Source organism: Mirounga angustirostris, unplaced genomic scaffold (genome assembly GCF_029215605.1).
Source record: "Mirounga angustirostris isolate CCGP_5_RB_7025 unplaced genomic scaffold, mMirAng1.0.hap1 SCAF_12, whole genome shotgun sequence".
Classification (NCBI taxonomy): domain Eukaryota; kingdom Metazoa; phylum Chordata; class Mammalia; order Carnivora; family Phocidae; genus Mirounga; species Mirounga angustirostris.
In genome coordinates this window covers 72156085-72172850 of record NW_026991720.1, presented here as the reverse complement: position 1 = coordinate 72172850, position 16766 = coordinate 72156085, and the positions used below count along the sequence as shown (strand labels likewise).

Genomic DNA, 16766 nt, shown 5'->3' with positions numbered 1-16766 from the left:
AAAAATGTATTAAGTAAAGAAAAAAAACTGGGGGGGCACTGGGGTGGCTCAGTCAGTTAGGCATCCAAGTTTTGATTTTGGCTCAGGTCATGATCTCAGCGTCATGAGATCAAACCTTATATCGTGTTCACGCTGGGTGTGGAGCCTGCTTAAGACTCTCTCTCTCCTTCTTCCTCTGCCCACCCCCTCCCCCAAGTAACAACAACAACAACAACAGAAAAGCCCAAAACTGGATAATCCCATTTTCCAGAGCTAACCACTAAACAAATAGTTTCTGCCAATCTTTTTTCTATGCTAAAGTATTTATGGTTATGAGGTCAAATTGCACGCAATCCTTCACTTAACATATTACTGTGACCATTTTCTCAATTTCTAAAATTCTTAGAAAACATTTCAATTTATTCTACGGTATCTCATCATCTCTGTGTTCCAAATTTAACTATTCCTTTATAGTTATTTATGTAGGTCATTTTCAAATGAGTTTCCTGAACATTTCCCAGTAAGTATTTGTCAGAACACTGAAAGAAAAAGTAGTTTTGGGACAACCCTTTGAGAAAAACCTCATATTTTCTTCTTTCAGATTCATAATATATATTAGAAAAAGCAAGGGCACTAAGAAGTCTCACAGTATGAAGACCTGTTTTAACTTTTTAAACCATCTTTTCCCAAAATCATTTGACATTGGAATCTTTTCTCCTAATACTTACTTATAACCCATAGCACTAGGGCTCCATGAAACATTCTTCGGGAAGTCCAGGAGATTTCTAAGCTTCTGTGTAATGTCTAATAGTTTATGAATTGTTTGTTTACTTTCCTGGGATTTTATCAGGTTTATGATGCTTGATTAGGAAATATAAGTGACTATTGGTTATTAGCATTATTTGAAACAGACAGCAATGTACTTTCCCCAGCCTTTCTAGTAACATTGACAATGCATTTGTGATTCTGTATTACAATGTCATGTTTGACCTTTTTAAAACTGTGAGCATTCAAATTTAAATTTCCTTGTTCTATTAATGCCTATTAAACTTCTTTGTGTTTCCTTTAATCCACAGGTCTTGCAAGAGCAAAATCCGTCCCTAGCCACACATACTCCAATGAAGTGGTTACCTTGTGGTACAGACCTCCAGATGTCCTCCTGGGCTCGACAGAGTATTCCACCTGCCTTGACATGTGGTGAGAAATGGAAGATTTACTCTAGCTAATTTATCTGTATTTCGTGGTCTGGGTCATGCCTAGACAAACATTCTAACAGTTTGAATGAAGATTAATGGTGCAGGAGTGTTTGCCTGTGTGTGGTAGGATTGCTGGATTTAAAAAAAAAAAAAAACATGATTGGGAATATTCCCTAATCAGAGGCTCCCCTGCAGATGGTGTCTGATAATGGTTCTTGATGGACAGGGGCAGAGATATTTTTCTGTCAGTACAGTGATTTTTCTCCCTAAGGGTCTTAATTTGTAGCTCTGTTTTATAACAAGGAGGCGTATATCTCCAAACAGTAGTATGGGTTGGAAATAGAGAAAGTGTGTTGCAATCAACAACAAAGCTCAGATTAAGTGGCCTGAAAATTTTGGTGTTACTGTTAGTCACTAAATTTGGTGTAGTACACTCTTTTTTTTTTTTTTTTTTAAGATTTTATTTATTTATATGAGAGAGAGAGTGAGAGAGAGAAAGAGCACGAGAGGGGGGAGCGGGAGAGGGAGAAGCAGACTCCCTGCCGAGCAGGGAGCCCGATGCGGGACTCGATCCTGGGACTCCAGGATCGTGACCTGAGCCGAAGGCAGTCGCTTAACCAACTGAGCCACCCAGGCGCCCCTGGTGTAGTACACTCTTGAGAACTTGGTACAAATTATCCAAAATGAAACAAAACAATTACTTTTTAAAAATATCACAGTAAGTTTAATTTCAATAGAGTCTGTTTCACACGATGGTTTAGCAAAACTTAAAAACCTGTTTAGGAGGCCCAAAGACTGACAAGATTTAATGCATAATTATTATTAATTATAAGGTATAATGAATTCCCGGAGTGCCTGGGTGGCTCAGTTGGTTAAAAGTCTGCCTTTGGCTCAGGTCATGATCCCAGGGTTCTTGTGTTGGGTTCCCCGCTCAGCGGTGAGTCTGCTTCTTTCTCTCCCTCTGCCCTTCTCCCCACCCACACTTGTGCTCCCTCTTTCTCTCAAATAAATAATTTTTTTTTAAAAATCTTGAAGTATAAAGTATAATGAGTTTCCAATCCAGTGTGATCTAAATCAAATAATCAAGTAAGGGAATAATCTTATTTTTAGTAGTCAGGAAAGTCTTCCTAGAGACTTGAAAATGTCCTCTATTAATAGAAAAATCCCTTTTCTAGACCCACAGTTGTGTTCAAAGTAAAACGATTCACATTGCACTTGTGCTATTTTATCATAGGAATCTTCTTCCATGAATGATTATGCCCCCATATATGAAATTCAGTTACATGTTCTTACAATGTTTATGACCTCAATAAAACTTTAGCATGTGTTATGCATCTTCCTGCCATGTACTTACTTCACTGTTCTTCCCTCAGTAATCTTGGCTTTTAGTAAATTAGGCTGTAATGAGACCTGGCATCTTTCCTGATGTTTTTGATCCAAACATTTTACAGTAAGAAAACAATCAAGTTCCTTGTGATGTAGGGCACAGTGTAGATTTTCTTAATTTAGGCTCCAGCAAACTCCCCCCGCCCCACCAGGAGTAAGATTTCAGGATCTGTAAAGCCACTGAGAATATATGCAACATTTATGTACACATGGATATATTTATTTTTATGGGGTGTAGATCTGTAGCTTTCAGTAGAGCTATAAAAGAATCTGGGTCATCAAACAGCCTAAAATCTATTGTCATAAATTTTGTAATGCCTCATAATAAATCTAATACCAAGGTAATGCATATTCCAAAACACTGAGAATAAAGATGACCATCTATCATTAAGAAGCTGAGCCGATTCATTTTTCCATTACACTTTTTGGCTTTTTTTTAAAGATGGTTGTTCACACAATTAAATTTTTTTTTTCCCCCAAGAGTAAGCAGAGGCTTGGGCAAAAGAGGTATTTTGATCTTTAGTCATAATGGGGGAAAAGGTTGGAAATAAGGGTCAGTTATCAGGATATCAGTTACTACCTTTCTCATTCCCTACTTCCTTCCTGCCTTACAGTTGAGAGTTGGCTGTACAAATAATCATTAGTTAATATTCTTGAGTTATGGAGTGTTTTTATTTTTTGAGTATGAAAATTCTTGGTTGTCTTTTAGTGAGGTCGGTTAAGGACTCTGCTAATAGAACATAGTTTGGAAATATTTGTGACTTGGAGACGGTTTTGTCTTAGTGCTTGGCAGTTAAGTCTCTACACTCATAATCAGAAGAAGCTGTTTTTTATACATTAGTGGCTAATTTTTTCCAAACCTTTAAAAGTGCTCTTTAAAGTACAAAGAACCACATGGATTTTGACTTGCTGATATGCCTGTTTCTGATATATGGTATTTGATTTCCGCCCACCCATCCTTTTTTTCTTTAATGTGTGTCTGCGTGTGTGTGTGTGTGTGTGTGTGTGTTCATCCTCTTGAAGAAGGCTTAGGTTCTTTCTGCCTATTTGCTTTAAACAGAGACATAATGAAGCATAAAAAGAAGACTGTTATTTAAGTGGAAGGTAGGAAAACTGATACAAAATAGAAGACCCCAAATGCCCTTTTGTCTGCATGCCAAGGTTATTCATTGCCAAAACCAAATAGTAAATGTGTTGTGTTTGAGCAGTTCCCATGCTTATTGGCTTTCTATTTTCAAGCCCTAAAATCTGAGTTCTGTCTATGCCATTCCTGTCATTCTGACTCTGATTTCATTCCAAGCCATTTTCTAAAAGCCATTTTGTTATTATTCTATAAGTCTGAGAAAATGTATGTATTTTTCCGGTTAGAAGTTCACAGGCACTGATTTTTGCATAATCAATGACATCGATGCTGGGTATTCACAGAACTAGATATGGGACTATAATTGAGTCATGGCTCAGCTGCACCAAAGAGAAGTGCAAATATGAATGCATGGACAATAGCGGGGAGGCAGGTGGTAGTGGGTTCAGGCTATTTTTACAGTTCATTTACCATCCTGGGGCAGTAGGGTAGTAACTAAAAACTAACGATCCCTGCACAGTGTTACATTACCCAGTTTTCTGTTTGAATAGCCACAGGCAATAAAAATATTAATGAAGACACATATGCATTAACGTTGGCAGCAAGTGATGGAAAATCAGAGCTCGCCGTGTGATGATTTACTGCTCTAGGTCTCCAGCACTGTGGCAGTGTGGAAATATACATACAGTTCGAGAACTCAGCAGGAAATGTAGGTTTTTGATACCTTTGTCTCCCTCCGTGAAGGAGGATTTAAGCAGAGGAATCAAACTGGACATTGTCTCACGTATAACTTCTCTTAATTCTTGGATTTTATAACTCTTTGAAAGTCAAGGCGTAGGAAATCATCTTTAAGCTTCAAAACCAAAAGGCTTATGAAGGACTGAGAACCACATTATGAGAAGTGCCAATGTGAAAAGCAGCTTATCTGTGTAGTTCCTCCCCCGCCAAGGAGTTCTGCTCTAGCTGTCGAGGTCATTGCTCTAAATGAGCTTTAGGTTTCTTTATAGAAGCTCAGAAATATGTTTAGAGGGGCATTTGTTTTCTCAAGCGGAAGGTCACTTGGGATTATTTTAAGGGATTAATTTGTAACATATGGTGACTAATGTAGCTAATAAATAATAGTATCTCATCAACATCACAGTGCTTCTGGGGGCCACGCTGTGTTGGGTAGGGCCACGCCCTACCTTGTGGCCCTACCCAACACAATGTGTGAAGAATGAGAGCGCACAAGTCTCTGCCTTTCACCATCTTTTTAGAAGCTAATTAACATATTAACTATGCTTGTCAAAATGTGGGGCAAATCATTTATAAATAAGCCTGTCAAATGTAATGAGATGCATATTAAATCATTCTTTTCTCTATTACGTCTCTGATTTAAGATTAAAATTAATTTTTTTAACATTGTAGCAGCTGGATGGTTAGAAAAAGATTTCCATACCAGTCTTGATATATAGAAAAATGACTGCTTCTAAATTGATTCTGCAAAAATCAGTAAAGAAATTACCTATTTATTGAGTATTATAAGGCCATTTAGCATTGATTTCTACTAAATAAGACTAATCACCATACATATTGGCAATGTATGGAGTTCTGCCATCATCCTTAATGACCACTCCTGAACCAAGGAAATTTATGTAATAAAATAAGATTTCCTAGGACTCCGGTTTGTTTACCACTGTTTTAAGAGAGAGAATCATAAATGAGTTCTACTGTAGCCCCCACCCAGAATATAAATCTGTTCTATATGAGGTTCTGTCTTGAGTAACTGAGTGACAGTATTAATAGTAGTGGAGTCTTAAGAAACAGTAATCATAATAGTAACAATAATAGATATCTTCTTGGACACAAACTGGATTCTAAGTTTCTCTTGTGCATTTTTATCTTATATATTTTAATTACTATCCTGCACCATTATACAGTGGAAGAAAACAAAACACAGAGAGACTAAATAAGATAGTAAAGTTCATTTAGTTAGTAAACAGAGGTAACATGCAAATTTAGGGCTAACTCACTGCAAAGCCCTTTCTTTTTACACCATATTACATAATCTCTTCTTAAGATGATTTCTAAGAAACTGGTTTTTATTTTACTGGTAAAGTGATTCTAAAACACAAATACGGTAAAATTCCATTTTTATAGTTTAGGTTATGCTCTGAGTCATTTTGGATCCTTTACGTGCTTTGAATAAAGTAGGTGGCCTTCACTCTCACTCAGCTGGTTTATGGACTGCCTTTCTCCACTCATGTCAGTGTTCTGTATCATATAGTTTTATTAAAGGAGGAATTTCTTTGAAATAAACTTATGATGTGAATCACTGGATTGAATGCATTTTCATGAGACCAGTATCGATGCTGGCATGTATTTTCCCAACTCTTAAACATTACTCACTCACCACTGCTGCTAAAATGAATGAATCCATTTAAAAAAGAATGGTAGTGGGGCACCTGGGTGATGCAGTCAGTTGGGTGTCCGGCTCAGGACGTGATCTCAGGGTCATGATCTCAGGGTCCCGAGATCGAGCCCTGCATCCGGCTCCATACTCAGTGTGGAGTCTACTGAAAACTCTCTCTCCCTCTCCCTTTGTCCTTCTCTACCACTCTCTCTTTCTCCTTCTCTCTCTCTGACAAATAAATCTTTAAGAAAATAAAAATAAATTTAAAAAAGAATGGTAGAAGAATGAGAATTTGAGTTCAGGAGCTACATAAAGTCATCTGTCTGTCAACATTATTTACACATTTTCTTATTAATCAGTTCATAAGACCAGAGAGGATTCAAATTAGTCACTGTCAAAAGTAACAACTCTTTAAGAGCTCTTGAGAGCTGCTCAAATAATACATGACCCAAGTGACTTGTTGATGTAGCTGCTGACGATGCCATAGAACATAATAAAAGAACAGGGCTTAGTCAGACAGGCATCTAGGTGGTTGAAAGCTGAGCTCAGGAGGCAACCTAGTTTCTGCCCTGTTTCTACTACTGGAGTCCCTTAAAATTAGGAAGACCACGTAGTATAGCATCCATACCAGGATACTTTTGAAAGTTAATAGTTGTTCTGCTGGGGCAATAGGTGTAAAACAGAGATTTTACTGTGGCATGTGGCCATCTTTGTCATAAAGCACTAGACAATAATTTGCTAAATACTAGTTGTCAGAAGAGCCTTAATGCATATGAGTGCTTAATTCAGACCTAAGACTGCTGGCTACAAACTCAAGATTCCTAGCAGAAAACTTCTATTACATTGCTTAATAACGAATTATTTCCAAAAGTGCAATTCTTGAATATTAGATTATTATGGCATTAGAGAGTGGCTGCCAAAGTGTTGAATTTAGCAGTGGCTTTGGAGTGCAAAGGAACCAGTTCTATTTCTCTATCAAAAGCTTAGCATGGTTATGGTTTTTACATCCCCTGTTTGTCTATCTGTGTGTGTTTGTGAGAGAAACAGTGTATGTGTGTTTTTAATGGGTATGTTCAGTCATTTATAAGTGATAATTTAACTGAATAATATATAAAATGAGGCCTTACATGTAGTCTTCACTACTAAATATTTTAAAAATAAATTAAAATTTCCCTATTTTTGTCAAAGTTGCAAAGTAAATGGCTACCCACAAACTGATTTTTGGGCAATATTTGAGTAGCCAATCACAATGACTAAGTTTCACAATATTAAGAAAGCACTTGGTGTATTCAGCTACCTCACTGGTTTGTGAGAATTGCAAGAGATGGTTGATTGTGAAATTCCTTAGGAAATCTAAAACTCCACAAATGCTGAGAATAGTTTTCTTATCAGCTCTTAATATATTAATCAGCTACCCCAAATATATTGCATTTCTATTGAAGTATTGCATCCAAGGGTGCTCCAAGATATATAAGAGAAATGGACGATTCTACATTTGGTTTTAGGGAGATTAACATACTGTTTGTATCTAGAGAATTAGAGAGAAATTTTGGCCCAGAATGTTCTCATCTTACCTTTGTGTGTTTCTATGTGTTGTGTGTTTAATTTGGAAATATCAAATCAAGCCCTCCAAATTTAGAGAACATTGGATATACACTAGCACCTTTTATGTGTTAATTTGTGTATTTACTCATGTAGGAATTAGAAATCAGTTCTCTAATCACATAACTAGCAGTGGTTTGCTGTGTAAAGGAGAGGCAAAGTTGTAGTAGAAAACACATTGAAAGCCTAAATTAGGTTCTGTCTCTGCCACACCTTACCTGTGTGATTTTGGTTAACTAAATCCCTTAACTATCCTTATCTTCAGTTTCTAAATCAGAAATCTATTTCAGGTATAACCAACAACTCATAGCCACCACCACAGTAATACTAGCAAAGATCATAATCTCCTGCCTCACCTATACTTAACCAGAAGCAAGTACTTCCAGCTCTTTTAGTATCTACCTCCATATGTCTTAAGTTGTTTATATTGCTGTTTATTGATTTATTATTTTAGACATTATCTACTAAGTAGGTGTTATGGTGGGTGAGGATTTAATTTTCTTCCGTCACCCATTCCCCATTCCACCTTCACCCCAAGCTCCCAGTAAAGAATCTCTATCACATTTTGATACATTAATATGTAAATATTATTTATGGTAAGTTAAGTAATATTCATGATTATGTGTCCTCCTTGTAGAATCTTTTGCTTTTCCTGGACTTTATGGTTGTCTCTGATTTTTATTAGTTTAGTTGTCTTTGTTCCTATTGTTCATTATTTATAGGTGTAAAATATTTGTCAATTACCTATGAAAAAATATTTTCCAAATGCTCAAACACATCAGCAAATCTATCTATACCATTTAATTTTCTTGGCATCACCCTCCCTCCACTTTTTCTTTGAAAATTTCCTCTCAGCTCTTTGATTCCTTGAGTTAGCAGAGCTGAATATCTGTCATGTTGTGACTTCCATTTGCCCCTCTAGTATTGTTGTAGGTCCTAAGATGGTTATTTGTTTCTCTCCAAATCTGTTCTCTACCCATTTGTTCCCTGTCCTATGTCCTGGATGGCTAACCCCTATGCAGTACATCCTCCAAGCTGCCTTGGCTTCTGGTTTCCAGTTGGGTTCAGGCAATGGACAGGGAAAAGAAGGAGATTGAATATTCTTCCCTAATTCTTTTCTTTAGCCCACATTTCTGGAAATGACTGACTATAACTTCTGTGGGTAAACCCTTCTTCTGTGGCTCTAGCTGTCAATAGATTCCACTAACACTTGACCTTTTTAATTCTAGGGGTAATAATGGCTATTAGTTCTAAGGTAGGTAATGGCTTCCTGCTGTTGCTAGCCTCTTAGTGTTTTAATATGTCTTATTGGTTCCCTTACACCTCTGTAAGTAATCACCTCATTAAAGTCTGTTCTGAGTTAGATTCATTTTCCTTCTGGACCTTTACTGGTTCCAGATTCCCTATTTCCTGGATTCCATGTCTTCCTTCTTTAGTATACTCAAAAAGAATGCATTACAGATACAATTTTCAAATTCTTAGTTTTCTGAAAATGTCTTTATTCCACTCTCACACATGATTGATAAACTTTGGCTGAGAATATAATTAGGTTTTTCTTCCCCCTCAGAATTTTGAATGCATTACTTAATTTCTTTAGAGCTTCTGCTATTGTTGCTGAGAAATCTGATTCTATTCTTATTTGCAGTCATTTGATGCCCCCTCATACTTTTTCTCTGGAAAATATTAGACTCTTCTAATCCTGATATTCTGAAATTTGATGATAATGTCCTTTGATTGTTTGTTTTTTTGGTTTTTGCATTGGTGCCGGGTAGATTCTCTTCAATATAAAGACATAGTTCTTAGAAAAGAACTCCTGCCTCACCTATACTTAACCAGAAGCAAGTACTTCTGTGTTGAACTTGAATTTTTTTAAATGATTTATTTCCTTCCATCTTCTCTGTTTTCACTTTTGGGAAAATTTGTAATAGTTTGATATTGAGGGCGCCTGGGTGGCTCAGTTGGTTAAGCGACTGCCCTCGGCTCAGGTCATGATCCTGGAGTCCCGGGATCGAGTCCCGCATCGGGCTCCCTGCTCGGCGGTGAGTCTGCTTCTCCCTCTGACCCTCCTCCCTCTCATGCTCTCTGTCTCTCATTCTCTCTCTCGCAAATAAATAAAATCTTAAAAACAATAACAACGACAACAACAACAACAAAAAATAGTTTGATATTGAAGCTCCTAACTTAATCCACAATTTTTAAAAACATTTTCTCTCTTATTTTACAACTTTTTATCTTTCAAACTTTCCATCTTTTCTTAAAAAATTTTAATTACCATATATATAAGTGCCCACTTCCTGTTCCTCTGGGTTCTGTTGGAAGCTTTCCTTAAATATGGGATTGGGAGGACTCCTTGGCTGTCCATTTATTTTTATAAATGAGGCACTATAATTCTGTATGTATACGTAGGGGGCACCAGTTGACTGGTAAGTTTATTTTATATTGTTCAGTCAAAAAGCTGGACTTTTCAATGGGAGATCCATACATGCCAGTGTCTGAAGGCCTAGTCTTTGTTCTTCCTCACATGCTGATTCCTGGCATCCAGCATCCTCAAGGCAGGACAGGAGAGGGGAGCTGATGGTCACACAGGCCAGTAAACATATTTTTCACTTAATTTCCCTTTTCTCAGCTCTGTACCTCACCCTGATCTCTTTTATTCTCAATTTGAGGCCTTTTGTTTTTAATTTTTCCAGGGAATAAACACTCAGTGCCCTGCTGGTGGGTTGGGATGGAAGATGGTCAGAGAAGGCCTATGGGTCATTTGCTTTGTGCAGACTTCCAGGTCTCCACTCTATTTCCGATTGCAGACTCATCTTCACCCTTTCTAGAACCTGTATCTCCCAGTGCTGAGCCTTTTCTGAGTTGTCCTAAGTAAATAATCTGACTATAACTTGAAGTTGTAACTGCCTGCGGTCAGCCTAGATTTGCCACAGCTTCATCCACATCCTCTGAAAAAAAGTTCTCTCTCATCCACTGATGTTTCCTCATCTATTTATTTTGTCCTTGTTCAAAATTTTATTCCTTAACTCACACTTTGGTCACTTTGGGGAGGGAGAGGGCGTCTGTGCACATTTTGCCCATGTCCTACTGTTGTTGAGAATTTAATATTCGTGGCTTTAACTAGGGACAGTTGACTGCTAAGATCCTTGCCCTGTAGAAATTTGTGATTTTGCTTGGACACAGATGTGAGGTGTAGGTGCTAATGGGTGGGAGCCAATCAAACAGCACAGTGCAGGCTGGAGCCTCTTGACTGCCAGGACTTAGTGTGACAGTGGACATTTGTCATCCTTACCACTAAACTGTTAGTGACATATGACAACTTTAGTCATGAAAACAAACTTAAAAAGAAAGCCATATGCTTTTTGAGGAGCTGGTGATGAAAGGGAATAGAATGTGAAGTGATGGTTGTTAAAAAGGCAAAAATTGTACACGAATTTAAAGAATTGGCTGCAGAAAGCGGTCCTTTAGATCCATGGCCTGTGTGGATGCAACATAAGCTTGCCCTTAAAACAAGCAAAAGCAATTAGTGAAACTCTTCCAACAAGTGTTCCAGTCAGTATAAAGTTTCTAATCCAATGAAGGTGAAAGGCTGGACTGTTAATTTATGTGTACAGGCAAGATATGATTGAATGGAAATGTAACCGGGGAGCAACTGGGAGCTTGTATAAGCATCACTGTGTGACTGTAGTTAGTAAAGGGATTTGGATGTCCACTTCGTACTGTTCATTGAACGATGGAAGTGGGGACTTCTGTACTGTTGTGACATTTGTAAATTAATTCCTCAGGACACTGCATTATCTGGAGTGTACTTTAATTAAGAGCCACATTTTCAGGGCGCCTGGGTGGCTCAGTTGGTTAAGCGACTGCCTTCGGCTCAGGTCATGATCCTGGAGTCCCAGGATCGAGTCCCGCATCGGGCTCCCTGCTCGGCGGGGAGTCTGCTTCTCCCTCTGACCCTCCCCCCTCTCATGCTCTCTCTATCTCATTCTCTCTCTCAAATAAATAAATAAAATCTTAAAAAAAAAAAGGCGCCAAATTTTCATTTACTGGTATTCTGCTGTGTGAATTAATATAACTTAAATTTACTAATGGCTTTCTTGATTCTAGACACTTCTTTATATAACTGAGAAATTTAGATTTTTTTTTTCAGTTTTGTTCTTCAAATGCAGCGTCCTTAGATTCCTATTAGGTGTCACTAGGGGATAAAAAGAAATGATACAAAAACAGAAAAAGAACTAAAGTGAAACTTAACTAAAATAACCTATTAGTGGCCAAAAAGCAGGCCGCTAAATTCCATTAAAAAATAAATAAAATCAGGGGCACCTGGCTGGCTCAGTCTGTTAAGCATCTGCCTTCAGCTCAGGTTGTGATCCCGGGGTCCTGCGATCGGACCCCATATCAGGGTCCTCACTCAGCAGGGAGTCTGCTTCTCCCTCTCCCTCTGACCCTTCCCCCTGCCCATGGTCTCTCAGGCTCACTCTCTCTCTCTCAAATGAATAAATAAAAAATCTTAAAGAAATAAATAAAACGTAATCACAGTTTTAACAGGCACTTAGTATTTTTTTTTTTCGTACAACAAATGCTTTACTATTCCATTGAGATGCTTACAAATACTGAAGAACACCCAGCCCAGGCCCAGCAGCCATGGCCCAGTGCTGGGAACCAGGGCAGGGAGGTGGGCTTAGTGTTAGGGCTTGAAGGGCTGAGGCCACACAGTTGGCAGCCTGGTCCTTGGCTCTCCACTTCTGTTGCCCTAATGAGGCCAAAGGGAGGACAACCAGACCTCAGGGTCCTCTCTCTCTGCTGCCTCCTCTTGTTCAGGTTTTCCCCAGGGGGTATCTGAGCAGTCTTCCATCCCTGTTAGAAACCCAGCCTATACAGAACCCCTCTAGCTGCCTCTCCCTCTTCCTCTGGTCTCTGGATGCCCCAGCTTCATTCCTTCTGGCTCTAAGCAAGGCAGGAGTGGAAGAGAGAGGTCTGGACTGGGGGTCTGGCAGGCTGTGCGTCAGGACCTGGAAACACAGGCAGGGGGTGGGAAGGTGGTGTTCAGTCCCTTATCCCAGCATGAGATGCCTGAGGTCCTGGGCTGGAGAATTGGCTGTATGTACCCTCAGATGGGCCCACAGCTGAAGCATGGCATTACCAGGAACCAAATCTGAGTACCTCCCTGTTTTCCTATACACATGTGAGTTGTTCGTTTGCTGTGGCATTTTATATTTCTCTGTATTTCCATAGAGACAGTAGATTCTAAGAATGAGATGTTTACGTAATTTCATTTTCTGTAGCACTTGGCAAGGCTTTTCTATTCTTATTGATAATTCAGTGGCTCTTCCTTGATTGCTAGCTTGTACCATGTTTGCCTCTGAAAACAGGATATATTCATAGCCTACTGTAAACTCTACAAATTCAACAACTTTATTATCTTAACTATATACATTTTCATCTATTGTCATTTAATCCTAACATGTTTAATTTAGAAACTGTTTCAGAGTTTTAGCAACCCAGTGAAATCAATTCATATTTTTGTTATATTGTTATTCTCTGGCCATTTTAAACCCTTGCCCCCCCCCCCCCCAAATCTGAAGGTGCTTGGTTATGTTGCCCACATTAGCTGGTTGGTGGTGGCACAGGGGAAAACAAAACAAAACAAAACAAAACAAACCCTCTGGAGTCCTAGGGGCAGCCTCCTTCCCACAAAGATCTCCCTTGTATAACATAATAGGAGTATCTTTATTCACTCAACAAAACCGTACAGAATGTCCAGGGGTTCAAGCATGAAAAAAACCTGGTCCTTGACCTCAAGCAGCACCCACTGGTGCTACCGATGGTCTAGATTGCAGAGCCACATTCCAGGGCACAGCGTCAAGAATATTCCATGAAACCCACAGACGTCACAAAAAAATGGACAATGTGGATTTCCAATGGAAAGCTCTTTGCCCTCAGGTCTTCCATATATTATCTAAGATATCAGATTGTTGTCAAATATTTTACTGTCACGTATCCTCTGTGCAGTCATATATCTTAGGAGTGCCCACGCCAAGATTCTTAACCATAGTCCATCAAAGTCCAGCTCTGCCATGTGATGACCGGAACTAAACATAGTAACTGAACACCCTGCAGATTGAAGTTCAGAATTCTCCCCCATAGAATGATAGAGTAATTTACGTGAAGGTTTCAGCAGTCATTTCTCTTCCTGATACGCAGACATGGTTTCTCTAAAAAGATTTGGTATGTCATTTACTTTGATCTTTAAGAGAATTACCCATGAACAATTTTTTTTCCTGATTCCTCATTTCACATTTTGCAGGAGGATTAATACATTTGCAGGGAGAAATCTTATAACTTCCTTTCTGCATCAGCTGTCATATAAACAGAAATTAAAGATGTGCAAGGCTTATTAATTTGTTTTCTCTTGTCCTGTGTGGCCTACAGTTATTCCTTGGAGAAGTGCTTTCACTGGTAGCATTTTAAATGACTAATCAAATGGGACTTCTCTCTTCCTGTATTGTTCTGTAGTATAAGAAATACTATTTTTTGCTATCCAATGCAAAATTTTGAGTTTTACATTTTTTTCCTTACCGTAGTCCTCAATAACAGCCTTACCTATTTACATTTTTGTGTTAATTGTGACTAGTTTCTCAGATGTTCCTGGTCCGAATATTCCTACTTATCTATATAACCCGTAGCTGTTGTTTTAAGATTTTATCTCTGGGGTCTTCATTATCTGTGGGAGTCGGTTTTGAATTTTCAAGCATTTTTAAACAGCCACAACAATCTTATTTTCAGCACTGAGCAATGATGATAGACTTCAGTTTTTAAGGGTAGTTTTATTGTTTTCTGTGCCTGCACCTTAATTTTGAAGATTTGATTTTGTTTTATTCTCATCCTCGTTAGTATTTGTATCATCAGTAATGAGAACCAATTTGCCATCTCTATTTCTTCTTTTTTTAATCTAACAGACCGACCAAATAGACATGTTCTAACTAGCAAGGCGGCATGGCATCACAGAGGGCTCGCTGGCCCAGGATTCAGAATCACCTTTTCAGGTTCTGGGACTGAAACTAAGACATTTAAACATGTAGTACAATTTCCTTACATGTAAAAATCGAAACAGTGTCGTAGGCATTCTCTAAAATTCCTCCAGCTCTAGATTTTAGCATTCAAGTAAATTGTACTGCCAAACCAGAGGTTTCCATAGAGGCTGCTGGAATTCCTTCAGAGTAGCTTACAAATAAAGTTAGGGTTTAGATATTCTGGTGAAATTTGGTTTAGATATTTTGCTGAACTGATTTTTTTTTTACATTTAATATAATAATAATAATCATAGGTCTAAGTCAAATTCTTGTCTCTACTGCAGTTTTTTATGTGCATTCCTCAGACTAACTTATGCATTCATTCATTCATTTGTTCATTTTAAGGATATTTATTAAACGCCTATTTTGAACTGGACTTTAGATCAGGTGCTGGCACTTACAAAGGTAAGAAAAATCCATCCATGCTTTCAAGGTCAGAGGGAAAGGCAGTGGGATAAGCTATCATACAAGTATACAGTTAGGACACTGGCAGCTCAGAGATGAAGGTGATAAACTTACCTACCCTTGGTGATTAGTTGACGAGAGGTGGGGAGGTCAAGGAAGGTGTCATCAAGCAGTAATTAGTTGGGCTGACAGGTCAAACCCGCCTTTCAAAGTTGACAAAATTTGGGCGAAGGGACGCATAGACCTTACCGTGGACAAAAGTAACCTACCTTGATATTTGTGGGTAAATTAGAAGGACAGAGTTTAAGAAGCAGCTGAGAAAAAGGAAGGAACGGAGGGAGGGGGAAAGTGGTTAGAGACCAGAATGGAGAAATATTTAGGAATAGTTAGGATATGACACCTTGATGATGGAATGAGAGTAATATAGGAAAGGTAAGGGTTTCAGATGACTCCTGAGTTTCTAGCTCAGGTAACTGGACCAGAAAGCAGAAATACAGCTCTGCCATATGATTTGTCATACAAACACACACACTAAAATATACATGTACGAAAATATATGTATAATGAAATATACATACTAAAATATATAGTTAGATATATGCATATTAAAATGTGAGCAAGAAACGTAAGGAGCATTAATGCCATTGGTACTTTAAGGTGGGTGGGCTTCTTGATCTTCCTCCTAAGTCTTATTTCAGGTGTGGATCCTGGGACGGTGGTTTCCACTCACACACCTGTTCCCTCCTGCCGGGTCAGCAGCAGGATACCCTGGGCCTTGGCTTTACTCAACTACATTAACTTTCTTTCTTTTTTTTTTTAAAAGATTTTATTTATTTATTTGAGACAGAGAGAGAGTGCACAAGCAGGGGGAGGAGGAGCAGAGGGAGAGGGTGAAGCAGGCTTCTCGCGGAGCAGGGAGCCCGATGCAGGGCTGGAACCCAGGACCCTGGGATCATGACCTGAGCCGAAGGCAGACGCTTAACTGATTGAGCCACCCAGGCGACCCTACATTAACTTTCTGTACTTCATTCTTTACTTTTGTTTAATTTTTGTCCTGATATGTTTAATTTGTAAGTGCAACTTCTTAAGTTTTTCACAGTTTGAAAAATAAATCTTAGCATCCGTCTATTGTTTGGGATTGAATATTTTCTGAGATGAGCTTTTACATGCAGTCTTAAGGTTTGATTTGGTTTTGTTTTCATTTCTTGAGAGCGAAGTACTCCACAGAAGTATTTGACTAAGATATATTGTGCCTATCTGTGCCTAATGAACCACTAACCACACAGTAAATGATGAGTGACAGTTTAATCAATTCAGTTCCTTCAGTAGTCACCAAGGGCATGTGGAATGTAATTTTTTAATCTTTCATTTTTCAAATACTGCAGATGCCAACATGAAAAGATCACGTCTGTTATGTGTAATAAATTTTCTTACAAGGTATAGGAAAAAAATTCTTTTAAAATTTTGGTCTTTTAAAAGCTAACCTCCTAGGGAACAGAACTCTTTGGTCCCTTTTACAAATACATACATTCCAACAGAGAAAAGTGAGATAAATAAATGGCCACCTTGGTGCATCAGATCGTACTAGCTTTAATTGCATAATGGTGCATTTCAATGAACCATGGCTAAATAAAATTACCTATTAGGTTAATTAA

General features: G+C 38.4%; 1 protein-coding gene across 6 annotated transcripts in view; it reads left to right on the top strand.

Moving 5' to 3' along the window:
* CDK14 (cyclin dependent kinase 14) overlaps positions 1-16766 on the top strand; it is a 550615-nt gene that overhangs the window by 319089 nt on the left and 214760 nt on the right. For all 6 annotated transcript variants that reach the window (XM_054505309.2, XM_054505308.2, XM_064575299.1 and 3 more), the window contains one exon: positions 1056-1176. In XM_054505309.2, the coding sequence (XP_054361284.1) occupies positions 1056-1176 (121 nt within the window). The remainder of the gene's footprint in view (positions 1-1055; positions 1177-16766) is intronic.